Source organism: Ctenopharyngodon idella, chromosome 12 (assembly GCF_019924925.1).
Source record: "Ctenopharyngodon idella isolate HZGC_01 chromosome 12, HZGC01, whole genome shotgun sequence".
In the NCBI taxonomy this organism is placed as follows: Eukaryota; Metazoa; Chordata; class Actinopteri; order Cypriniformes; family Xenocyprididae; genus Ctenopharyngodon; species Ctenopharyngodon idella.
Window position 1 is genome coordinate 31248701 of NC_067231.1, and position 27824 is coordinate 31276524.

The 27824-nt window shown below is 39.2% G+C and overlaps 2 protein-coding genes across 2 annotated transcripts; one reads left to right on the forward strand and one right to left on the reverse strand.

The window, feature by feature from the left end:
* Positions 1–10912: 10912 nt before the first annotated feature.
* LOC127523909 (lysosomal acid phosphatase-like) lies at positions 10913–19502 on the forward strand. The gene is made up of 11 exons (XM_051915078.1): positions 10913–11081; positions 13446–13541; positions 14201–14287; positions 14391–14543; positions 14744–14842; positions 14945–15034; positions 17221–17353; positions 17515–17600; positions 17692–17798; positions 17876–18057; positions 19055–19502. Exons 1-11 carry the CDS (start codon positions 10998–11000, stop codon positions 19162–19164), a joined length of 1227 nt encoding a protein of 408 aa, XP_051771038.1. The 5' UTR covers positions 10913–10997; the 3' UTR covers positions 19165–19502.
* A 705-nt stretch (positions 19503–20207) lies between these two features.
* Positions 20208–27710, reverse strand: mmp21 (matrix metallopeptidase 21). Its single transcript, XM_051915077.1, has 7 exons — positions 27434–27710; positions 25533–26163; positions 25293–25432; positions 24125–24266; positions 23605–23862; positions 22339–22511; positions 20208–22233 (listed from the first exon to the last, which is right to left on the reverse strand). The coding sequence occupies exons 1-7, from the start codon at positions 27575–27577 to the stop codon at positions 21925–21927; spliced, it is 1797 nt and encodes a 598-aa protein (XP_051771037.1). The 5' UTR covers positions 27578–27710; the 3' UTR covers positions 20208–21924.
* Positions 27711–27824: the final 114 nt, after the last annotated feature.

Consider the following 27824-nt stretch of genomic DNA (forward strand, 5'->3'; position numbering starts at 1 on the left):
TAATGAACAACACCATGTTAAACGAGGTGAATGGGATGTAAAGGAACATGATGAGTGTTTTGCTGTGTTTGAGTCATCATGTGTTTTTATCAATCAGTCGAGATGTTAATGGCCTCGTCTCATTAACGCACTCTTCAGACACTGATAATTGTGTGTTTGTGCTCTAATGTGTGTGTCCTGCGGGACGTTCGGAATGATGTGTGTGTCTGTGTGTTATTAAGAGCCTGCAAACACACACACACTGCGGGGATTTGGTCAGATCGTGTCCTGCTGCAGGTCATCATGGGAGTATTTGTTAGTCTCCTCTTCCTTCTCATTAATATGCAAATGAGCAGCTCTGACAGCAGCGTATCATGTCCTCAGTGTCAGTGTGAGCGTGTCTTATCTGCGTTTAACCCTCGAATGTAAACAGTGTTTCATTAACGTGTCAGGCAGAATTACAGTGATGATATTAATACATGACTGAATGATCTGAACTGGTGCTGGTTCAGTAATTAATTAAAAATGTGTGTGTGTGTGTGTGTGTGTGAGAGAGAGAGAGCACCGTGTTTAACCACATTCAGGAGGCAAAAAGCTTTTTATTGTCTTATTTGTTTCTAAATAATAATTTAGATTTAAAGTGTTTCCCATCATGCTCTCTGTCTCATCATCAGAATATCATATTTAATCACTAAAGAATTTCTGAATCTGATCATCACTGAAGAACATTAATCCAGTGTTATTTTAGTACCAGTGATATTATTCTATTTTTTGCTAATATTTTGAATTAGATTTTATTTCCATATTTTCTATTTCTGTTTTCATTTTAATTAAGTAAAAAGTAATTTTGTTGTGTTTTTGACATTTGTATTAGTTTGTTTTTAGTTGAAGAGGCGTTTGACTTAATCTTTGCACGTTCGCTTTGTAAACACTGGATCGGTACTTCCGTCTACGTCACGCGTGACCTTTCCAACATGATTACGTAATGCGTGGAGCATCACAGAGCAGTGCAAGACGAGCATTTGTGGTTAAAAAATATATAATTAGTTTTTTTTTTTTTAGAAAATGTCCGATGGTTTCTCTAGATAAGACTCTTATTCCTCGTCTGGGATCATGTAGAGCTCTTTGAAGCTGCACTGAAACTGACATTTGGACCTTCAACCCGTTGAACCCCAGTGAAGTCCACTATATGGAGAAAAATCCTGGAATGTTTTCCTTAATTTCTTTTCGACTGAAGAAAGAAAGACATGAACATCTTGGATGACATGGAGGAGAGTAAATTATCATATTATTATTAATTCTGAAGTGAACTAATCGTTTAAAAACCTTTAACAATAAAATCCCTGCTTTAATCCAATCAGTTCTGATCAGTGTTTTGTTGTTTTATAACTCTCTTCTGTTTTAAAGTTTGTCTGGGCTTCTTCAGTCAAACACTACAGCCCAAAATATTATCTATAAAAATAAAATCTATACAAGCTCAGTTTTACACAACAAATGTGTCGGAACGATGCCGATGAAATCAGAAGATCTGGAGAGAATCTTGGATCTTCACTGGGAGAAAAGCAGTGAAGTGGAGCTGCTGGAGAGGGTGAGAGAAGTCAAGCTGAGTTAATGTCAGCTCGTCCCTCAGGAGAACAACGGGTCACGAGAGAAAAACACGAGCGATACTGTAAATCATGCTGAACAAGAAAACAAGACTGGAGAGCGCTTAGAAATATCACTAAAAAAAAAACAATAAAATCACTCTGTGACTTACAGCGATTGGAACAAACCCTTTTATCAGTGAAGCTCTGAAGATGTTCAGTCGTATTCCCATTTATCTCAATGGCACTTTACTCGTCTGTACGTGTGGAAATACAGTCTATTACAGAGTTTTAAGAGCCACCGAATGCATCTGGGAGTTTGCATAAAAAAATAATAAAAAAACACTAGTTTAGATGACAATAAAACATCTTAGTTTAGTATCAGTACATTTAAGAGATTATAAAGGGGGTTTTTGCAGCGATGCCATAAAAGAACCATTATTGGTTCCCCAAAGAACCTTTCACCTCCCTGAAACGCCCCATTGTATTCTTGAGTTTTCTTCACAATATTCCTCATTTAAATAATTCATACGCAGAATAAAGGGGCGTGGCCTGGTTGAGTTAGTTAGTAGTGTGTTGAAACTGGCGGTTATGGTAAGGGGCGGGACATCTCCCAAACACTGACCAATCACAACAAACTGCTCCATCCAACCAATCAGAGCACATTGTGCTTTTCAGAAGGAGATCTCGAAAAACACTGACCATCTGACCTGAACTGAGATTCATTTCACTAAATGTCATCAGTTCAGGAGATATGATCAAATATGAATGAGCAGTTAAGATTCATCCACTTACGAACACGCGTCTCTAACTGATAAAAGCGCTGTGGTTTGAGGGTCATCCGCGCGTCTCGACGCATCCACGTCTCCGTTTATCTCAGTCGGCAGGGAAATGACCCGTAACGATTGTGTCTGTCCTTTAGTGTGCGGCTGGTCTGCATGGGACAGATAACAAGGTCATGTGAGCAGACTCTATAAAATAATGAAGGACCATAACAGCCGTCCTGCATCAGGGTGTAATGACATCATTATCGCCTGCATGGAATTACACACATTTGGGGAAAAGGAATCGGGCTCATAATCATTTTCTTTTTGAGACTTTCTCCGAGCGGGACGGTGTAGTTCATCTTTATGAGGCAAGAGAAAATAGAGATATTTACATCACGCTTCACAGAGCAGAAACAGACACTCGCGTCTCTCAAACTGCTCAGAACTCAAATACCGCCTGTGTTCAGAATAACATATTAAATCTGCAGTGCACAGTATGCTTATTTTCTACATGCATGGAAACCCAGATGATCTAGTACATTTGCGTTCAATCTGTGTTATGTAAAATTCAGAATTGAAGAATCGGGGAAAAAAGTTTTTCACAACACACAGAAATGCAAATTTACTGTATCGCAGTTCAAATAAATATTTCTTTATCTCTGTCCGTGAGGCCTGTAACCTCAAGGCATTATCAAGTGAACATTTTAAGTGATAACTAGGTGCCACTGTGAATGATGCAAAGACAAGTCATTTCACTCGGCGGCCATCTTAGAAACGCCTCTCGGACATGCAAGTGCAGCTCCTCTCTCTTTGAATGGGAGAAACATCAAATTCTCCAAAGCTGTTCGCAAAGCTCTCGATTAAATTTCATATTTGAAATCACCAATGAAATCTGACAACAACTGTCTCATAAATTTTGTTTATAAACTCTCGAATCATGACATAAAACTGCATTTTTCAGGCTGGATCAAGCTAATGCGCAAGACCGCTTGCACCAGAGAAACAAGCGCGCCGCCATCTTGATAATATTGTCTTTGAACTTCCGTTTTGGCGGGAGCTCTGTTCATTTCTATGGCATCGCTGTCAAAGAATAATTAGCTGGTGGAGTGGATTTACTTGTTTTAGAGTTAATGACAGAGCATTGTAATGTTTAAAGCAGATGTCTTAACAAATCAGTAAACAGGGAAGCGAGCAGTTTATTCATAAATACGTAAGATGTGTGTAAATACAAACCGGAAGACAAAAGACAACGGGCGCAGCGCTTAAAAGGGGCGGGGCTGCATACGATCTTGAACTGGAGCTTCTAACGGCAGCTGCAGTGACGCGATGACTTTACCAATCGGCGATTGGCTCTTATTTAGAAGGCGGGACTTATTCCGCCATTTTGCGCGTTGCACTTTCTCCCATTCATAATAATACGACTTTTATAAAGTCTTTGAATATATGTATTCCAAATATTTCATTCTATTATAGTAGATAGTACTATATAATGTTTCATATTTTAGTTGAGAAGCAAAATTTTGTAAGGGTTCGTTTTCAGAGGATATAGGCTACTGTGATTTTAGTTAACATTTCTTACCTCATTAACAAACAAAATTATTGTATGCAATTTTGCTTCAGGTGAATGTATCTTGTAATGTGTTAAGGATGTTTATTTAATGGGGAAAAAAAAAAAAATGAAGTAGCCTAACAAAATGATTTTTGCAGTCTAGCACTGGAGACATCTGCACAAAACCAGAAAAAGTGATTAAAAATAATGTGGACATGAACTTTTCCAACATAATAAGTATTTTAGGTCCTGCAACTGGCCTTTTTTCAGTTTACATCAATAGTCTAAATTAAAAGAGTTCATAAAAACTGACACATGAAACATGAAATGATATTCAGTTTGTAACTTTCACCTCAAACACGTCATGCAATCTGTTCATAGATCTGATCCGCTCTGAATGCTGGGAAACACAGGCCTGGATGATCGGATGAGAGGAGAGACAGAACGAGTCAGAGACACAGAGGGAGGAATGAGATGCTTTCTGCCCCATTTTATGTGTATTTGCCTGAGGGGTCATTCGCCACCCAGAGTCCTTCAACCTACTTTTACATCCCAGAATCTCTGAGTCTCCGTCCAGCAGCAGACAAACACACTGCTTCAGTTACTGCAGAACAGACAGTTTTAAACCTCTGCTGCTGTGAACATCTACTTTGACATTTACATTCAGTTATGTTCAGGGCATCAAACCAGCTCTGGGAAAAGTCCAGGAAAAACGAGAGGAAAAAAACCATCGTGTACTGAACTCAACACGACCCAAAGAACCTGAGGAAAAAACATTGTTTCTAGGCTGTTGGGGTCAAAAGTGATGAACAGAATATAGAAACAATTACCTCAAAGAATAATGGATTAATTCAGTCAAACATCAAACATGTGAGGTCATGTGATGATGTTATTCTGATCATATTTCGACACAAATCAGATTTGATATGAATGTTAAGATATACAGTCACGTGTCTCATCGGGGTGAAATGTTCTGGAATATCATAATCATCATCATCATCATTTCATGAGGTTTGTGCTCCGATCCACTGCCTGAATGCTCATTAGTTCTGATGTGTGTGTGTGTGTGTGTGTGTGTGTGTGTGTGTGTGTGAGCAACATGTTGACAAGAAATTACTTCTCTGACAAATATATTCATCAGTTATCACTGGAGAACAAGCTAATGAAAGCTTTCACAAAACACAGAATCATTTCCAGTGTGTAGCTGTAGTGCTGACGTGTGTGTGTGTGTGTGTGTGTGTGTGTGTGTGTGTGATGTGTCCCATCAGCCCGAGCGACGCTGTAAACAATGTAATTCTGCATAATGCTCGGACAGTTTTTGCTCAAACGTTTCCATAGCAACAGCTATTTCACAGTCATATCTTTAATGAAAAGGTAATGTGAGACGTAGAGAATTCCTCACATCATTACTGCTGTAAACACACACACACACACACAAACACTCACTCACTCACTCTCACACACACGCACACACACACACACTCACTCATTCACTCACACACTCACTCACACACACACACACACACACACACACACACGCACACACACTCACTCATTCACTCACACACTCACTCACACTCACACACACACACACACAAACTGGTAAATTCAGTGTTCCATTCATAAAATGTCCACACTACACAGTAGTTTGAGTGAGTAGTATGCTAGTATGCACAGTGTGTCTCTTAATATGTGTGTGTGTGCGTCGCCCTCTGCTGGTTTGTTTGACATCTTCAGAAATTACTTTTTTTCTAACATTGTGAAGTTTCTATTTCTATTTCAGCAGCACTAAAGAGATGAAACACTCATTCATACTGATTTGAGTCCTGAGCTACAAAAAACGTAGGAAACCTGTAAAACCAGTAAGTGTGTGTATAATATATAATACACATATACTGTTTATTTAATGGGAGACATTTGCACACTAAGTCATTCCAAGAATGGAAATCCACTCAATTTTACACAATTATTTTAAAATCAATATCCAATAATTACTAACCACAGCAAAACTCACTGGACAAAAGGTGTAATTTATTTAGCCAAACAATAATTATATCTAAACATTCATTTGTATTTGTCGCCATTTTTATATTGAGCATGTTTTTTGTAATTAAATGTCTCATATCACAGACTTCTATTATGAAGCTAATTATAATGACTAGGCTACAGATTCATTTTTAGAATTATAGAAAAAGATGCTTTATTAATTTATGTTTTATTGTAATGTAATTTAAGAAATATTAAATTACATAATAAAACAGATATAAAATACACAATAGGCTACTAACATGACTGTTAATGAAACATGGAAACTGCTCCTGATGAAGAGAATGAATGCAAATCCTTCCCAGCGAACACATGACGTACCAGTTACGTCACGTGCTATTGGTACTTTACTTTTATTTCATGACTTACTAATTGACAACGTAACTATAACATTTCATGCTTGTAGTTTCTCTTGCGCTTTATGTTTTAAGTGATATAAAGAGCGCGCAGCCGCATTTGCACGTGCAATTGAAAAGCGCGCGCAGCGAGCACGTCTGACAGGACAGGAAGGTTCGGTTTTCTGAGGCGGGAGAGTTTTTATTTCGTAACAAACTACAAAAAAATACGTTAGAAAAATTACAGATATATAGCCTGATGACATCTCATCTGACCACAGTTACTGAATCGGGACAACACGTTTTACTCAGGCACTCCGCGACCCACTCAGAACCATCTCCCACCAAGAGGTAGGGTATGTTGCAAAACTGATTCCCCCTCATTCTCCTGTAGCTGGCCTGGTTTAAACTAGTTATAGAATGGTGCCCGAACAGGGACAATTTACAAAACAAGTGTTCAAGGTCTATGGTTTTGTGTCTGTTTATTGTTGTCTGTTTTGTTTCAGTCATGTCAGTCACATCACACGGTGCAGAGGATGAGTATGAACCCAATACTGATTTTACTGCCGGTCCTTTACCAGAAGAGATCCACAACCTGTGCAAGAACTCATTCATACTTTCATTGAATTATCAATGATTCAAACAAGCTCAGCTTTTGGGGTGTGGAGCTGTGAAGGGCAAGGAAGGAGGTATGATTTAACTTTGTATGTTATGAAGGATGAGGATCTCACTGTTCAAAAAGTCTTTTTTGTGTTTATTATACTTGTGAAATGAGTTTAACAGACTGCTAATCTCAACAAATTTGCTAACACTACAATAAGGTTCACTATAGTTAACATTAGTCCTGATGATGAGACAAATAAGATGCTTGAACACACTTGTAAGATCCAGACAGGTGAAACAGAATATTTTTGTATTCATAAAGACTTCACTTGTTTCTGAAAGTATGGCTGTGTCCGAAATCGCCCCCTATACCCTTAAATAGGGCACTATTTGAGGGGACAGCCATTTGTAGTGGTGTCTGAAACCATAGTGGACGATGTTGAGTGCACTCATTCAATCCCACAATGCACCGCAATAACGAGCGTACAACCGATGCACGCTCAACGGGTAGAGAATACCCATAATGCATTGTGAGAGTCGCGCGCTGAATGAATACCCGCGTCTCGTCAGGAGATGGTGCCCGCAGCTGAATCAGTCATCCATTCATTTTCCAAACCGCGCTGGTCCAGCATTATCATACAGGTATAAATTCCTTTTTAATTAATCATTAAATCGTTTAAAAGGTTTGAACATGCTAGTTCAACATAAATATTCATTACTACTGGAGCTGCCAGTTTGCTACATTTCAAAAGATTATTAAACAGCAGCACAAACTATGCGAAATCGGCAGCCCTTCCGGTGCACTCAGTGTCCGAATTCACTCACTCGTTTCATTCACTCCTTCAAGTGGACTATATTAGTGGACTAATGTAGGGAATAGTGAATGAGGGTATAGGGGGCGATTTCAAACACAGCATATGATTCAGTGATAGATACATTTTTAACAGTAATTTGTTGCCACCTAGTGGCGTGACAATGCAGTCGACACAGTCGTTATTTGAAGCACCACTTTACTTTCAAAAGGTGATTTATTCTATTTTGGTCGGTAACATGGACATCAGCGTTTATATCTGAATAATAAACTTTTGTATACTTTTGTGATAATTGGAATATTTGTAACAGAAATAATGATACTGTGTGTTTGCAAAGATTTCTGTGAAGCTGTTTATATCTAAACATGACATCTCTAAAGAGCAGCGTGAACACAGATTTGAATGTTGCGATTTTATTTTTGTCAAAGGTTTAATATACACGGGCAAATCGTTGTCATTTAGGAATTAGATCATGTGGGTGATGAAATCTGTAAGGATTGGGTCAACGGAGTTAGGAACCATTTGCAGTTTTTATTGATTAGCAAACACAACAGGGTAAGGACAAGGCAGAGGCGTAAACAGGGACAGGCAGAGATCAGGGCAGGCGGCAAACAAACAGAGTCCAAAGACAGGCAGAGATCAGGGCAGGCAGCAAACGTACAGTATCCAGAAACAGGCAAAGGTCAGGGCAGGCAGCAGAGAATCAAACATGAGGAACAGTCCAGTCAAACACAAGAATAGCAATCCACAATAATGCTCAGAAAAGATCACCAGGGAAAATCAAGACTTTGCGTGGAGGTGTGGGTGCAAGTGTCTTTTATGTGTGAGTGAGTGATTGCATAATGGGTAGCAGGTGCAGGGTGATCAGTCCAGGGTATGAGGGTAGATGGGAAATGGAGTCCCAATGATGTGTGTAGTCCAGGATGGAGTGCCCTCTGGTGGCAATGATGGGCACTCTCACTGGTAATCGTGACATAATCGAGAATGCAATCTTTTAAAGAATAATCGTGCATCTTTGTGCATATCTCTCTCTCTCTCTGTATTGATATCTGATGTGGTATATAAGTACCGCGACTCCACGAGAGCTTGTCAGTGCAATCATTGCTATAATATTCATGAGGCGAGGCGTCTCTATTAAAGGATACGTTCCCCGCACTTCCCCCACCAAAAACTGTTTTGGGAACCGAAACTTAGAAATTTTGCATGGTTCCGGTACTTTTCAAAAAACACTCGGTTCCCAACCCTACTGGTTACCAGTACAGATGCATCTTCAGAATACCAGTCACAACTCAAGCATCTGATGAGAGAATAGCCCACCATTTGTACCAACGAAATGGGACACACTGATGTAGTCAAACACTGCATTATTACAACCAGTGAAGTATTCATCTGTAAGAAACCATACAGAGTATCACCTGAGAAACAACAATTCATCAAGAAACAAGAAATCAAGGTAATGTTGGACAAAATGGTCATCAGGCCCTCACTTTCTCCATAGGCTGCACCTGTGGTCCTGGTACCGAAGAAGGGAGGTGGTCAGCGATTTTGTGTTGGTTTTAGAGGTTTGAATTCAAAGACTTACTAGGACTGTTACCTCATGCCACAAATACATGAAATCCTTGAGCCTCTGCACGGAGCTGCTATTTTCAGTGCCCTCAACCTCAAAAGTGGGTATTGGCAAGTTGAGATGGAGTCAGAGAGTATCCCCAAAACTGCTTTCACTACATCATCAGGATTATATGAATTACTTTGTTTACCTTTCGGCCTCAAAAATGCAGCAACCACATTCCAGCAACTGTTGGAGTTTGTGCTGCAAGACATGAGGGGTTGTTTTGTATACATCGGTGATGTTGTAGTTTACTCTAAGTCTGAGGAAGAACATCTAGCCCACCTAAGAGAAGTCTTCCAGTGTCTGAATTCGAGCAGGTCTCACCCTAAACCTCCAAAAGTGCAACCTGGTGCAGAAATCTTTGAAGTTTTTAGGACATGTAATCTGACCCTGCTAAAGTTGAAGCTGTATCCACATTTCCTGTCCCCAAGTCTCTGAAAGAAGTACAACGTTTCTTAGGTCTAGCACGATGCTACCACAGATTCATCCCTCAATTTTCAGAGAAAGCTGCCCCACTGCATGCCTTGAAATGGAAAGGAGCTACCTGGACTTGGACGGAGGAATGTCAGAGTTCTTTTGAGTTGATCAAACATGAATTAACCAGTGCCCCAGTTTTACTCGCCCAGGATTTGTCAAAGCCTTTTAGAGTCCAGACTGATGCTAGTGACATTGGTTTGGGAGCAGTCCTGACTCAAAATATAGACGGTGTGGAACATGTCGTTGCCTACTCCTCACATCTATTACAGGGAGCTGAGAAATGGTATTCAGTTTTGGAGAAAGAGTGCTGCATGGTGATATAGCCAGTCGAAAAATGGAAGGACTTCCTTATTTGGAAGGACGACCTTTCAAGGTGCTCTAACCTGGGTATTTAACCATCCAAAACCATCTTAACGTCCGATCCATTGGTCCATTCACCTGCAAGAGTTTGAGTTTGTGTATGCTTTTGTGAAGTTTATTGTTTGGGAAAGGTTACTTGTTTCAATGTTTTGTGTGCTATGTTTGTTTGTTTTGTAAAAGAAAGTTAATGAGTTGTTTTCTTTTGTAGAGGATTTTATGTTACACATAAACTTACACTGCCTTGTGAAGTGCCGAACTTTGGAGTTTGTTTGGGTGCAGTATTGCAACTGCCCAAGGACTTTATTCAAAGGACTCCAGGCCTACATCAACAAGGACATCTACTAGATTTCGTCATTTCATCGATCCTACCATCAACAGATAAGACTGCTCATTCTATTGACTGCTTTTTGTTGCCAATTGTTTATTTATGCATTCACGATCCAACCCTGAACACAATATTCAGTAGGGTACGTTGTGAAACTGATTTCCTCTCATTATCCTGTAGCAGGCCTGGTTTAAAATTGCCAGGACAGTTAAGAAAGAAAGAAAGAAAGAAAGAAGAAAAGAAAGAAAGACAGATTCAAATACACCTTAATTAAGACTGGTCTTGGATGCCAGATTAAACATGACCCACATTTGCAGTTTACAGTTGTCTTACCAAAGACAACTTTTTTTTGCGATTTGGTCCGAAGTCCTTCTCTGTTCCAAGAAGACCAATCACGTTAGGTGTTTTTAAAGCTGCAGAGTGCATTGACCAATGGGAGCACTCCTTTACCCAGAAAACCTTGCAGCTCTTCTTGTTGTGTTTGCCAGATCAGGCAGGCAACGATCATTCAATGAGGTTACTGTACTCTATCTCAGCTGCTCGTCCGCAAGTATGGATTCCTGTTTTCTGATCGCCGTGTTTGTCTTCGCTTTTAGTCTTTCCAATGGAGAGAGCACGCTCAAGTTTGTCACTGTGGTGAGTATTATGCATTTGTCCAGATTACTGCCAGAGACTAGTGTGTGCTGAGTAAATGTAGGCTACAGCTGGTTTGACAAAACTGTTTGTTTTAACTCAACTCTACACAATACAACAGGGAAACAGCACTCTGGAAGGCAAGCTTCAGTTTGAATATCACTCCAAGCTTCTTTTGAGCGTGCAGCCTCTCCACAGTAATGAGCAGCAGGTGTGAGCGATCACCTCTCTCTCTCTTCCGCACATGCAGAACATGCAGAGAGACAGAGAGAAGAAAAACACCAGCACATATCTAACAGAATATACACTACCACAGAACATAACACCCCCACCCACAAGTTTTCAAGCATCAACCCATGTCTTGAAAATAAACTGTACAAATACTTTTCACTCTACAGCAGAATATAAAAGTAAAGCATCTTCCTGCAGTAACACCTGCACCGGCACCTGAGGAACTGGCATCTACAGTACCTGCAGCTTGAACGGGAGAGTGAAACAAGGAGCAGAAAGTACAGGAGCATTATTTAAAAGATCTTTGGCAGCGTTAAAAGCAGACTCACATTGAGAGGACCAAAAAAATTTCTTGGCAGTACAAAGTAGGTCAGTCAAAGGAGTGACCACTGTAGCGAAATTCTTGCAGAAGCTCCAATACTATCTTGCCATTCCAAGAAAACGCTGCAACTCTCTCTTATTACGAGGTGGAGGAAAGTTCAAGATATCTGCTACTTTTGCTTCCACAGGTTTTACTTGACCCTGACCTACCTTTTTACGTAAATAGGTAACAACTGCTTAGGCAAACTCACATTTAAGCAGGTTGAAGGTTAGTGAAGCTTTGGCTAATGCATTGAAAACTTTATCAAGGCTACTTTCCAAGTGTGAGAGTAAACTGCTACATCATCTAAGTAGGCATCACAGTTGGGGATTCCTGACAACACTCGTTGCATCAGCCTTTGGAATGTTGCCGGAGCATTGCACTTCCCGAAGGCCATAACAGAGTATTGCAACAGGTTATCAGGTGTCACAAAGACAGGCACGGGCAGTTAATGGCACTTGCCAATAACCTTTCAGTAGGTCAAGCTTTGTCACAAAGTGTGCACTACTGATTCGGTCTACACAATCCTCCATTCTGTGCAGAGGAAAAGAATCTGGCTTTATCACGCTCTTTATCTTACAATAGTCTGTGCAGAAACGAAAAGTCAAGTCTTGTTTAGGCACTAATAAACAAGGAGCGCTCCAAGGACTATGGCTAGGTGTGGCAAGACCATGCTTTAAAGGATACTCAACTTCCCTTCTCATCACTTCATGTTTTTGAGGATTAACATGGTATGGGTGTTGCTTAATGGGAGGGCTGTTTGATCAGGCTATGTCATGTTTGATCATAGAGGTTCTGCCGGGAACATCAGCTAGACATTTGGTGAGAATCTTTTAACTTTTTCGAAACCTGAGCAAACAACTTTGAGCTGAAGTTGGAGCCCTGGTCAGTTTGAATGACCTTCGGTAGTCCAAACGTCGAACAGAACTTGATGATCTCTTTGACTATGACATTAGCTTTCAGAGAACGCAAGGGCACAGCTTTCTGGGAATCATGTGGCAGCCCACATCAGAGTTAAAATATACTGATGGCCTGATTTTGACTTGGGCAAGGGTCCAACACATTCCAAAATCAAGCATTCAAATGGCTGACTCATCACTGGTATGGGATGAAGAGGAGCAGAGGAACAGTCTGGTTAGACTTACCTTAAACTTGACATTCATGGCAAGCTTGACAGTACTTCACTACGCTGTTCCTCATTCCAAGCCAGAAGAAGTACTTTAAGATGTGCTTTTACGTCTTAGTGATGCCAAGGTGACCAGACAGGGGGTGCTCATTCGCCAGCTTCAGGACCTGAGGGCGGTAAGCAGAAGGCAGAACAAGTTGATGTACCGCTAACACATTCCCATTCACTTGCAGTTGCCAACGTCTCATGAGTACGCCATCCCAATAATAAGTAACTGGAACACCAGGGGCTTTATGCAACAATACTTTAACAGAGCCTAGTTCAATCCCACAAACTAATACATCCACACCACATATCCTTTTGGCCATCCTAGTTTTGCAGCAATGCACTCAAAGGCTATGAAGTAAGCATCTACCTCAGCTTCTCGAAATGGATGTACCAATTTGACATTCTTTGCTACAACAACGTTGAAATTAACTGTGCTATTCTGCACTGGAACACTAGGTAAAACAGGTAAGGAAGGTCTGGAACGTGGATTTGGCACATGCTTATGGCTTCTAACCGCAGTTGCAGTTAGTTTAATCCTCCTGAACACACACATACATAAATCCCCAATACTCAGTCAAGTATTTGACTTCCTCTCTGTCAGCTCTATCGTCATGGCGACAGATCTCCAATCGAGGCCTATCCAACCGATCCCTACAAGGAGAGTGACTGGCCCCAGGGTTTTGGACAGCTCTCCCAGGTATGCAGACATGCACACACATACATTATTCTCATTGTTTTAATCAGTTACATGGGATTCACTATTTACATGGCAGAATTTGCAAGCGGAAAAACTGAACGGTTCTCTAGCAAGGAAACGGATCTGCTCGTGCGCGAGGTTAAAGACCATCTATGGGACAAGCCAGATTCTACCAAAGCATTTTTATCTTTATGCACATAATAAGAATCTTTTACATTGTAATCCTTTTATTTTTAATATATGTGCTGTGTGTATGCATGTTGTGCACCCGCCTATAGGCACATATTACTAACGCGCTCTTTAAATAACAAAAAAATATTGCGCCATTGAGTCTATTTCAGTTGCCTCAAAATAGCAATGCGCCAACAATGTGCCTGAACACACCTCGTTTTCAGGCCAGCACGCCCATTGGGTGCGCAAATGGCTAATATATGTGCAAATAAATGGTCCTCCGCCGCCATCTGTCGGTTATAGTGGTAATTATTAATACATAATTTAAAAACTCTTCAATAGAAAACTATTATGAGCCCAGTCTGTGTACATTTTTAATAGGCACCAAACTACTGAATGTACTTTAAGGATGTTATTTCATCTTTTCACTATAAGATTTCATAAGAGGGTGTTTTTATTACTGTAACTCAATCTTCTCAATTTTCCAGGAGGGAAAGAAGCAGCACTATGAACTAGGTCAGTTTTTAAAGAAACGCTACAGAGGATTCCTGAGTGAGAGCTATAACCGGCATGAGGTCACTCTCTTTTTAAATTTATGTTTAAACATGTTCAATAAATGGATACACAAAGTTGTCAGACCTGCATTTTTAAATAGCATATGCCATCTTTGTGTTGCAGATATACATCAGAAGCACAGATCTTGACCGGACGTTGATGAGTGCAGAAGCTAACCTGGCTGCCATGTTCCCACCTAGTAGTTCTGAGGAGTTTATTCCTGGTTTGAAATGGCAGCCGATACCTGTTCACACTGTTCCAGAGGATAAAGATTTGGTAAGACATCACACTTAAGCTCTATTCCCACTTTTTCTCTCCACAATATTGCAGTACACTGAAACTTGACCCTGGCCTCTCTTTAGTTTTGAGTTCATATTTGCACAGCAGCATCAGTAAATATCTCTAGATATATGAAATCTGTTTCCGTGACCATTCGACCTGCCTACAGCATGTTTGCCTTTGTCTTTTCTGTCTAGCTGCTCCCATTCCCGCTAAGAAACTGTCCACGTTACATACAGCTCATGAACGAGACTGAAAATTCAGACATTTTTCATAAAATGACTGTCACTTACAAGGTGAGTCCACCTTGCTTGTATGTTCCCTGTCTTGTAATGTAAATGTGCTATAAAAAACAATGGTTACTACAATCATGGTTATGTCATTGTGTTTTTATGCAGACATTTATAGAAATGGTGAGAAATAAAACAGCACTGAAGACAGTCTCCGTTGATTCTGTTTGGATTGTCTATGACACGTTGTTCTGTGAGGTGAGTTTCACCTGGCGTTCATGTGCACTAGCATTAAGAGAATCTGCCAGTCAATCTCGCCTGCTAAGTGTTGCCTATATGTGAATGAATGATATATTAAAGACAGTGTGTGTGGAACTAATGTCGTTTATCAGCCTCATTACAGAGTGCAACATTAGATTTCTGAAAGTAAAAATCAGAATTTTCTCCATACGGAAATACAATAGCTTTATGAAGCTTTAAAGACTATGGAAGCTTGTTTCCACCGCTGAATAAAAAATAAAAAAGATAATTGCGACTTTTTATCACCTCGCAGTTCTGACTTTTTTCTCAGAATAGCATAATATAAAGTCGCAATTGCGAGAAATATAAAGTCAGAATTGCGAGTTATAAAGTCAGAATTGCGAGATATAAAGTCTGAATTTTGTGATATAAAGTCTGAATTGCGAGTTGTAAAGTCCGAATTGCGAGTTGTAAAGTCCGAATTGCAAGTTATAAAGTCCGAATTGTGAGATATAAAGTCCGAATTGCGAGTTGTAAAGTCCGAATTGCGAGTTGTAAAGTCCGAATTGCGAGATATAAAGTCCGAATTTTGTGATATAAAGTCCGAATTGCGAGTTATAAAGTCTGAATTGTGAGATATAAAGTCCGAATTGCGAGTTATAAAGTCCGAATTGCGAGATATAAAGTCCGAATTTTCTGATATAAAGTCCAAATTGCGAGTTGTAAAGTCCGAATTGCAAGTTATAAAGTCCGAATTGCGAGATATAAAGTCTGAATTTTGTGATATAAAGTCCGAATTGCGAGATATAAAGTCAGAATTGCGTGTTATAAAGTCCTAATTGTGAGATATAAAGTCAGAATTGCGAGATATAAAGTCCGAATTGTGAGATATAAAGTCAGAATTGCGAGATATAAAGTCAGAATTGCGAGATATAAAGTCCAAATTGCGAGATATAAAGTCCGAATTGTGAGATATAAAGTCAGAATTGCGAGTTATAAAGTCAGAATTGCGAGATATAAAGTCCAAATTGCGAGATATAAAGTCCGAATTTTGTGATATAAAGTCCGAATTGCGAGATATAAAGTCCGAATTGTGAGATATAAAGTCCGAATTGCGAGTTATAAAGTCCGAATTGCGAGATATAAAGTCCAAATTGCGAGTTATAAAGTCTGAATTGTGAGATATAAAGTCAGAATTGCGAGATATAAAGTCAGAATTGCGAGATATAAAGTCCGAATTGTGAGATATAAAGTCAGAATTGCGAGTTATAAAGTCAGAATTGCGAGATATAAAGTCCAAATTGCGAGATATAAAGTCCGAATTTTGTGATATAAAGTCCGAATTGCGAGATATAAAGTCCGAATTGTGAGATATAAAGTCCGAATTGCGAGTTATAAAGTCCGAATTGCGAGATATAAAGTCCAAATTGCGAGTTATAAAGTCTGAATTGTGAGATATAAAGTCCGAATTGTGAGATATAAAGTCCGAATTGCGAGATATAAAGTCTGAATTGTGAGATATAAAGTCCGAATTGTGAGATATAAAGTCTGAATTGCGAGATATAAAGTCTGAATTGTGAGATATAAAGTCCGAATTGCGAGTTATAAAGTCTGAATTGTGAGATATAAAGTCCGAATTGTGAGATATAAAGTCTGAATTGTGAGATATAAAGTCCGAATTGTGAGATATAAAGTCCGAATTGCGAGATATAAAGTCTGAATTGTAAGATAAAAAGTCGCAATTACCTTTATTTTATTTTTTATTTAGTGGTGAAACAACCACATTATTTAAATTTTTTTCTAAATTATCTTGATTAACAATGGAATTCCTGGTGAAAAACTACATTAACCATGATTCTTCAAAGAAATCTCTATCAACCAGAGAATCCTGATAACCAAATCACATCAAAAGAACTCTTTAGCACCCACCCATCCCCATAAAACACCTTCCCTGCATCCCAGTGTGCATACTATCCACCCTATCTGCCCTAAATAGCATTGAACATTACTAATGTCACATACTATTTAGGATGGATAGTACACATATGTTGATATCTCTATGTTTCGTGATGTTGAGTTCTCTTTACACTTGTTTTGCAACATAATTTTATTGCAGACTGATCTATGGATGCTCGATTAAATCCAGATGCTCAGACAAACACCATGAATTGTGTCAGATCAGTTCTGTTATTCTCCTTCCCCAGTCAAAACATGGGAAGTTGCCACCAGACTGGGTGACTCCAGATGTGATGGAAACGCTGAAGGTGCTGAATGACTTTTCTTATCAGATTATGTTTGGAGTCTATAAGAGAAAGGAGAAGAGCAGACTTCAGGGAGGTGAGAGCTCATCCCTGGGAAGAGCATCTTATTTTTTTATCAATCAATGTTGAACAGAGGGAGAGGCCGCTACTTGAAACGGTGTGTAATTATAATGAAGGGACACGTCAATGTAAAGACTAGAAATGTGCAATACACTTTGCTTACGCTCTCATTCGCAGGCCTGCTGTTAGATCAGATCATTAAGAATCTATCTGCAGCAGCTTCAGATAATAAACAAAAATTGAAGATGATGGTATACTCAGCTGTAAGTCACGTGTCACGCTAAAAAAGAAATGTGCTCTGTTGAGAAAAAGCAGTTCATGTAATGTTTTCTCATGTAACTCTTTCCTTACTAGCATGACACAACAATTGTAGCTCTGCAGGAAGCCCTGGGTGTCTTTAGTGGCCTGCAGCCACCTTATGCCTCGTGTCATCTAATTGAGCTTCACCAGGAAGAGAATGGGTAACATATTGTCTGTGTTTTTCCTAAACTTATGTTTCTTTGGTCAACCAAAATATTCCTTTGCTTGTCTCTTTCAGGATGTTTTCAGTGGAGATGTTTTATCGCAATGACAGCACTGTTGAGCCGTACGCTGTGACTTTACCTGGCTGTTCCCAGCGCTGCCCCCTACAGAGCTTTGTGCGCCTCACACGTGACGTCATACCACAAGACTGGAATGAAGAGTGTCAGATAAAGAAAGAAGCCACAGACAATAATAAAGGTAAACACAATCATGTACATTAATAAATTGCTTACATGTTTTTTATGTACACATAAACAGTAATTTATAAATATTTAAATTGCAGTTTGTAGTTCCATGCAACAAAAAATATATTTTCAGATATATTTTAATTCAAAATATACATAAAATGGCCAACCACTATACTGCTAATATAGATTGTACAGATTAGATATAGATATACATTTTTAAATATTTCTATAAAAATAAAAAGTGCATGCATTTACCTAAAAATGTATTTAAGATTGTAAATGTGAATGGCTTTTGTAGGTTTAAACAAAGTATATTTTAAAGTTGAAAAATATATTTCCATAATGCTGTTTACAACATTTTTAGTAGGGATGCACCGATACCACTTTTTCCAGAACGAGTGCGATACTTTTAGTAATTGCCAATACCGAGTACCGATACCTGTATTTTAATTTTTAATTTTTAACAATATTGGGCAGAGAAAAAAAAGTGAATTAGTTGGCTTAGCAAATAGATATTTGTGATATAAGTGAACTTAAACAGAGAGGGATGCCACTCTGATTTAAATGATGATTTAAAGGGATAGTTGTGTACTCTACAAAGAAAGTTATAATCGGACAGACTAAATGTCACACATCTATCCTTGCTTCAACTACGAAACATGCTGCTGTCCAGACTTTGCGTGATGTAAACAAGCTTTTCAGAAACTAAAGTCAGAGGAAGTGACTCTAACATTTTTAGTGTTCTTTAGTGACGCCTCAATGGGAAATCTTCCAGATGACGGTGCTCAAAGTGGTCAACTAATTATGTTGATGGGAGATGATGAGAAATTCTCACCTATCTCTTGGCAGTCTAAGAGAATCAGAAGAGTTGTCAGAAGTACTTTGGCACTTGCTGATGGCATCGATAATGGGATGCTTATCTGCACTTTATTCAGAAATTACAACAGGTGACAGAACATTGAACAACTTGCCAATTGTTTGTGAAACTGATAATCATTCTCTTCTAGGTGCTGTGAAGTGCATCATGTCCATCCGGCAGATCTTTAGCTCATCACTTGATGACTGTCTGAAAGGGAAGGACATCCACTTTAGTGTTTCTGCACACCCACTTTATTAAAGGAGTATGGGAGTACAAAAAATTACCTTCTCTAAAGAAGTGTTATTGTAATTTAGTTAAAAATTTTCTCTGTGATGTATACCTATTTTTATTGAAATAGTATTGTTTATTTCTCATCTCCCCAGAAATTTATTAACATAAAAAGGGAAGATTGCGACACTGTAAACAATGTAATTCTGCATAATGCTCGGACAGTTTTTACTCAAACGTTTTTACTCAAACATAGCAAAAGCTATTCCACAGTCATATCTTTAATGAAAAGATAATGTGACATGTAGAGTATTCCTCACATCATTACTGATGTACACACACTCACACACACACACACACACACACACTCACACAAAAAAGGCAAATATAGTAGGTAAATTCGGTGTTTCATTTATAAAATGTCCACACTACACACAGTAGTTTGAGTAGTATGCTAGTACACACAGTGTGTCTCTTTATATTGGTGTGTGCGCGCATCGCCCTCTGCTGGTGTGTTTAACATCTACAGAAATGACATTCTAACATTGTGAAGTTTCTGCAGCAGAGACGAAACACTCATTCATACTGATGTCAGTCCTGAGCTGTCTTTATGATTACATCATGAGGTCAATCCCCGGTCTCCACGGTTACAGATCACTACTGGAATATGCAATTATTTCCTAATTAGTTTCATGCCTGGATTTTCTCTCAAGGGTTTTATTTGTTCAGATAAACAGAGAATCACAGCTGCAGATATAAATCATCAGTGAACTGATTCCTGGAAATCAATTAAATTAAATCAATTATTATTTAATTTCTTGACACCTGTGATTCCACAGAACATCTGCAGAACGACAGATCGTCATGTGTGTGTATAAAGCGTCATGTGTGTAAATATCAGCTCTAACAGAGTTTGAAAAGTTCAGTATTAGTGAAGAAATTAAACAGAAAGCCTGTTAAACTGCAGACATTAAGAAACAATATGAAGACTCGTGTTTATTCCTCTCAACACACACTATATTTCATATTTCTGAACTCTAAATGTCAAAGATACAGTCTGAAATGACACAACATAAAACATCCACACGTTTATTCTGAAAGAACATGTTCATAACAAACAAAATAATAAATAACTTAAATAGGGAGTCATATTACAGCAAACGGTGTAAATAAATACATGTTTTTGTCATCACATGACATACCGGTTGATTGACATTAATAAGCATGTGATTATAGAGGAACACAAAGAATTATTTAAATTATTTCAGTATTTTGTGCTCAACCGTATCATAACAGACACTGAAAATGTTCTTCTACACGACGCTCTCAAATCTCATTTGCATCTCTTCATATTCAAATACGCTGTGCAGGAAACATGCCGTTCTGCCATTAATGATGCAAAAAGTCATAAATAAATAAATAATTTCTAAAATGAAAATAATACAAATAAAGCACTTGTTAATCTGCATGTCATTAACTGTGAACATGTGAATGTGTTGTTAAATTATTGGAATACAAACTTAAAATCTCAGGGGGATTGAAGGAAATATTACAGAAAAGTTTGGGAATCACCGGAAAAATTGTCAAAATGATGACATGAAATTCAAATTATGATATTAAAGGTCATCATTATGAGAGAAAAAGTCAAAGTTATGAGTTAAATAGACTATAACTATGACAGTCAAAACTATGACTTAAAAAGGTATAATTACAACTGATTTAAAAATCACTTTTTATCTCAATTTCGACTTTTTATTCTCATAATGATTTAATATATCATGATTTTTTTTATTTTTTCAGAATTTTGACTGTCTCATAATTTGGACTTTTTATGCCATAATTATGACTTAGTATGTCAATGACTTAACGGTAGTTCCATAATTTTGACTTTATCTCATAATATTGACTTTTTTATTTATATCTTTTTAGCTCATAATTATGAATAAGTAAGTCTTATGTCATAATTTGGACTTTATCTCAGTTTTTATCTTAATTATGACTTTTATAACTTGGTATGTCATAATTATGACCTAATTGCATAATTTCGGCTATCTCATCATTTCAACTTTTTATGTCAAAATTTCGACTTGATCTCATAATTTTGACTTTTTAATGTCATAATTATGAATTATGACTTATGTAATATTTTCGACTTTATCTCAATTCCGACTTAGTATATCTTAATCATGACATTTTATCTCATAACTATGAATTAGTATGTCATAAGTATGACTTTTCTCCCTCATAATTATAACTTAGTATGTCATAATTATGGCTTAGTGTCATAATTTCAATTTTATCTCATAATGTCGATATCGTCATAATTATGACTTTTTATCTCATAATTATGAATAAGTATGTCTTATGTCATAATTTTGACTTTATCTCAATTTCAACTTATCTTAATTATGACTTTTTTCCTCATAATTCTAATTTAGTATGTCATAATTATGACCTAATTGCATAATCTCATAATTTCAACTTTTTATGTCATAATTATGACTTAGTATGTCATAATCTTGACTTTATCTCATAATATCGACTTGTATGTCATAATTATGACTTTTTATCTCATAATTGACAGTGTCTTAATTGTCATAATTTCAAGTTTATCTCAATTTCAACTTGGTATGTCTTAAATATAACTTTTCCCCTCATAATTATGACTTAGTATGTCATAATTTCAACATCTTGTCATAAGATTTACCAAAGCATGATTGTTTTTTCATGTGTTGAAAATGTGCTTCCACAGAGATCAGATTGACCGTCTGATCTGAAGGTTTGCGCGCGTCACCTGCGAGCGGTTCTCAGAGAGCTGCCGTGCACGTCACAGATGTCGAACCACTGCTCGTCCACGTTCCTGCGGGGCAGCAGGCCGTTCAGCGGCAGCGACGCGCTCCGTCTGCGATCTCTGCCGCTCACCACGCGCCAGTACCACGCGCCCTTCAGCAGGAACACTGTGTTGTGCGTGTATGAGAAGTACGCCGCATCCAGGTTACCGACGGGGTGATTACCGGGGACAACGGCGGGAAACACCTCAGAGATGTTTTGTGGGGAAGAGGAAGCCAATCGGTTCACACGCACATCAAATCTGAACACCTGGAAATCAATATTGCGCGATTAATATCGTTAACTCAGGTTAATAATGGTGCTGTACTGGACTGATCAATCATCTTGCATTGTCAAAACATTAGCAGCTGTTACCTGTGAGCCTTTAAAAAAGTAGATATGGGCGTCTCTCCTGTCGTAGTATGCGGTGTCCACTGGTCCAGACACGCCGGGAAAGCCTTCAGAGATCAGACGAGGATACGAGCGGCCCTCTGCGTCCTCAGAGAACACCTGATCATTCTCACTGTCATAACGCCAGTACTGCACACCTGCAGCAACAAGAGATCCATGCAGATATCTGTGTGTAACCCCTACTGTATGAACCGCCCGCTCTAAGCGGGACTCGAACCCGGGTCCGCCGGCATGGGAGTCGGGCGCTCTAACAAAGAGGCTAAAGACCGCAGTATAGCGTCAGTCGTGAGGTTTACACACGCAGCTCTTGCCGTAAAAAGATATTATGTTTTATTTAGCAAGTATGCAACCACCTAGATCAGAGATGGAGACGACCATTTACAGGCAATACAGGTAATTTACTAAGGAAATATGTGGTTTTTACAGCTTTTTAATTGTTATAGCGGCACCTATGGCCTGATTTCAATAAAAGTTTGCGCGTTTCTTTAGAATCATGTGTCGCATGTGCTCACCAAATTCCGTGAATTTATTTGTAAATCAGACATGAAAAAGACCATTTTTGTGTAATTTGTCATAGAAATATAACATTTTCACCTTTTTAACAGTTATAGCGCCACCTATGGCCCAGTTTCCATAAAAGTTTGCATGCCTCTTTAGAATCATATGTCGCATGTGCTCACCTAATATTAGTTTTTGTTTATGAATTATAAGCTTTTTGGTACATTTTCTAAACGACCCTGTTATAGCTATCCAAATGCTCAATTTTTTTTGATAATTATTGACCCAGAGAGTCCAGAGAATTGTACTGCAGTGGTTTTATCGAGGTTGAGCGAAGCTTGGCTTGAGACAAGTATTCCAGTGATATAACACACCTGAGTCTGTGACAAATGGTTTAGGAGTTATGAGCGATTTCATACTTTTGACTGCTGTAGCGCCCCCATCAGGGCAATCGGGGCGAGCCTTGGTGAGGTTGTAGACGGAGTGGGTACTACCATCCCCAAGTTTCAAGTCTCTACTATTTATGGTTTGATCATTGAAAATCCTAATCATTGAAAACCCCTAAATATGCAAACTGCAAAATACAAATGTTACAAAAGTACACCGTTTACTGCTCACACATGAGAGTTGGATTTTAGAAACATGAGATGCAAATGAGCTTGTGCTATAATTTCTATAATTTTTTAGTCTTTCAGCTAAGATTATGTTTTTAACTGAGAAGTAAATAAATACCTTTAAAGAAGTACACAGCGTCTGTTTTGCGGTTCCAAACGTGAACGTAAGCGTCCACACCGCTGGAGGGCAGCCCGTGCCACCCCACCTGCACCGCCACCGGATCCCCGTAACGTGTTCTGTTGTTGCGGTTCTCATACAGCCAGTACCAGCCGTCCCGCATGAAGTAGGTGTTAAAACGCACCACGACCTCACCGTACGGCGTCTGCTCCTTCCTGATCCAATCAAACACGGTACTGAAGCGACCTTTGCACACACCTGAGAGAGAAAACCCACGGAAAACAGTTAGATTGTTAAAAATGATATTTCCATTTATGCTGAAAGAAAACTCAATTTCTCATGACATCCCCCCCCCACCTCCCGATGAAATTGACAGTTATTGAATATAACTGTTCAGCTGAATAATGACACTATAGTTTTCTGTATATATTGTAAAGAGCGCTACAGAAATAAAGCTGACTTGACAAATTCATCCCAGTGATCTCAGGTCAGATATGACCGCAGCAGACACAGGTCTCACCGTACAGGCTCTGAATGGACTTTCTGTCCATCCAGTCGATCTCGAAACCTCCATCCTGAGGAAGGTAACTGGGCTGCATGATGGAGCCGGGCCGGTAGATGTGAGGAAGCCCTAAAACATGACCGATCTCATGAACCGCAACCTGAACGAAACACACGACACATCACAGTCAGAGATTCAGATGCACAAGCATCTGTTTCAGGGAATACGATAGAAAAAGGTGTTAAAAAAAATGTCTCTTGCAGCATCTCTTCTCTTCTCTGATGATGAGGGCGGGGCAACCTGTCATTCACATGAGATCCACCAGTAGCAAACCACAACCATCCAATCAATTCCCCACAGATAAAATCAAGCCCCGCCCTACATTTGTTCTTGTTTGAGAAGCGTTTCCCTCGGATATACGGCATAATTGGGAAGAAAAGACTAGCGTGACTTATGTTTCATGCCCACTTTAACTGTAAGTGAACCTAATCCGGTTTCTCTGAGCTCTAAAATTAACACTCACCAAACGCGAGTAAAAGTTGGCGTTGGCGAGCATATGAAACAGTGTCAATCACCAGTTGGCCGATAACATTTTTATGAATTCGAACAATGCAATATTGTGAGAACATGAACGTGAACGATGTTGACGGGCCAGTGCTGCATCGTCACAAAAGTTTAAGCCTTACCAATTTAAATATTTAAGTGCAAAAAGATGTGGAAGGGAACTCAATTCAGTTCCCAGAAATCCACAGTTCCCAGAAATCCACATTTCACAGAGCGAGTAATGCTGAATTGAGCTCTCTTTCATGTTTTCTTGCGCTTGAACAGACATATGCAGACAAAATTATGTCAAAATGCCTGTCTTGGCAAGTTTACTTACTTGTATACATAAACAGTTATGTCCAAGTGAATGTAAAAGTTGAGAAAGAAAACACATGTGTATCAGTATATTGGATCAGTGCATTAACTATTAAAGTGACAGCAGCCTAATAACCCTGCTGATTTTTTTTTGTTTTTAATGTTAATCAAACTACAAAAGAAAAAGAAAAAAAAAATCTTTTTTTGTAACTTTAATAAGGATTAATCCATGGTAAAAAAATATTTATGGCTGGTAAATTTTCTTAAGTCAGTGGCTGTTTGCATTTTAGGCCCTTCTTTTGTAGTTTAGTGCATGGTCTCGCATTACCTTCAGAAGACTGATCCCGTTGCCCGTGTTTGGGACAGTGAAATGTTCATCGTCATCGAAATGAATGTCTCCAAGGAACCATGCGTGAGCAAACTCTCGGCCCGCGCCGTCAAACCGCTGAGAGCAGCCCAGATGTCGGCCTGTAGGGGGCAGGAGAGGCTTCCGTTACCAAATGAGAACACATTTTTTTGTTACCTATAAATGAACCTGCAGAAGTTCTTAACAGTCTTCATAACCGACCTGTCCCAAAGCCCAGTCTGATGTCAATGTCTTCCAGAGGAGAGTGAACGTCCTCCACAAACTGCAGCGGAGACACTTCACTCCACATGCGGAAGGCCAGTCTGAAGATATACTTCTGCTCATCGATGGACAGCTGACTGCTGTAACCTTCCCCCATCAGACGCCACTTCAGAAGACTCTTTGAGAACGCCATGTGTCCCGTCCACTCGCTGGCGTCTCTCTTCTTTCTGCTCTTCAGAAGCGCTGCCAGGTGGCGTTTCTTCTGCTCGTGAGGTTGAGTATTATCGGATGTTCGAGTTTCACTGGCATTCGCAGCATCGGTGTGATTGTGTGTCGTGGTGCTGTTGGTAGAATCCAGTTCCTCATCCTGGTCTGGGACGCCACATCTGGGTTTATTCATGGCTGCTTTGGTGGCGTCATCAAACACACCCGTGACAGGAAGACCAGACACCCGTTGGAACTCCTTCAGCGCCGTGATGAACTGGAGATCAGCGCTGCTGGACCTGGATGTGGATCCGCCCTCCTGCAGGTCCAGAGAGAGACTGACGTCCGTCTCACCCGCAGCTTCTGCTGAGATCTGAGGCTCATCGCCGTCTCCTGCTTTAATGAACCCGTACTTCGACAGAAACCGCTGAAATAATACAGAAACAGATCAATATGTTTGTCAATAAATACATCACTTACTCAACTACAGACAGACAGATAGATAGATAGATAGAACAAACTAAAGATAGATAGAATGAACGAATGATAGAACAAACGAACGGATAAAACCATTAGAACGAACGGACTATAGAACGAACCATAGAGAATGAACGAACGATAGATAGACAGAACGAGTGAGTGAATGAACGAACAAACAAACGATTGATAGAATGAACTAACAATAGAACGAACGATAGATAGAACGAACAAACGATAGATAGATAGATAGACAGCATGAACGAACGATAGAACAAACGAACGAATGAACGAACGATAGAACAAACGAACGAATGAACGAATGATAGAACAAACTATAGAACGAACGATAGAGAATGAACAAACGATAGATAGAATGAATGAACGATAGAATGAACGAACGATAGAATAAACGATACTGAACGAACGATAGATAGATAGATAGATAGAACAAATGATAGAACAAACGAATGATCGAACGAACGAACTATATAACGAACGAACGATAGATGGATAGACAGAATGATTGAACGAATGAACGAACAAATGAGTGAACAAATGAACGAACAAACAAATGATAGATAGAAGGAACGAACAATAGAATGAACGATAGAGAACAAACGAACGATAGATAGAACTGAAGATAGAACAATAGACAGAACGAACGATAGGTAGGTAGATAGATAGATTAGATAGAACAAACTAAAGATAGAATGAACGACAGATAGAATGAATGAATGAATGAATGATAGAACGAACGAATGATAGAACAAACAAACGAAAGAACGAACGATAGAGAATGAACGAAAGATAGTTAGAACGAGCGAGTGAATGAACGAACAAACAAATGATAGAACGAATGAACGATAGAACAAACGATAGAGAATGAACGATAAATAGATAGATAGAACGATAGATAGACAGAATGAACGAATGATAGAACAAATGAACAATAGAACGAACAAACTATAGAACGAACGATAGATAGAACGAGCGAGTGAATGAACGAATGAACAAACGAACGATAGATAGATAGATAGAAAGTACGATAGATAGATAGATAGATAGATAGATAGATAGAAAGTACGATAGATAGATAGATAGATAGATAGATAGAAAGTACGATAGATAGATAGATAGATAGATAGATAGATAGAAAGAAAGTACGATAGATAGATAGATAGATAGATAGATATGGATGGATGGATGGATGGATGAACCTCTGCAGTGTCAGTGTCAGTGATGAGTTCAGCCTGATGAATGTCGTTCATGACATCTGAATGATCTCTGCTGTGGAAGATTTTCTCTGCACTGATGAAGATGAAGGTCCGGAGGATGAAGATCAGCCGGATCGCAGCCAGCATCGTTAAAGTTCCGCTGCGCGTGTGTCCGGCACTGAGACTTACGAGCGCGCTTGAACTCGACACGCTTTATACTGTCGCGCGCAGAGTGGGCGTGTCTCTGAAACTACCTCACGCGCTCGCGCCTCTGTGTGAAACAGCAGCGGGATGATTTCACCGACACGCATATGAAGCCACGCGACTCACACCTGCCTGAGAGAAACACACCTGAGCGCGCGCGTCACTCACCTGCGCTCATTTATAACAGTCA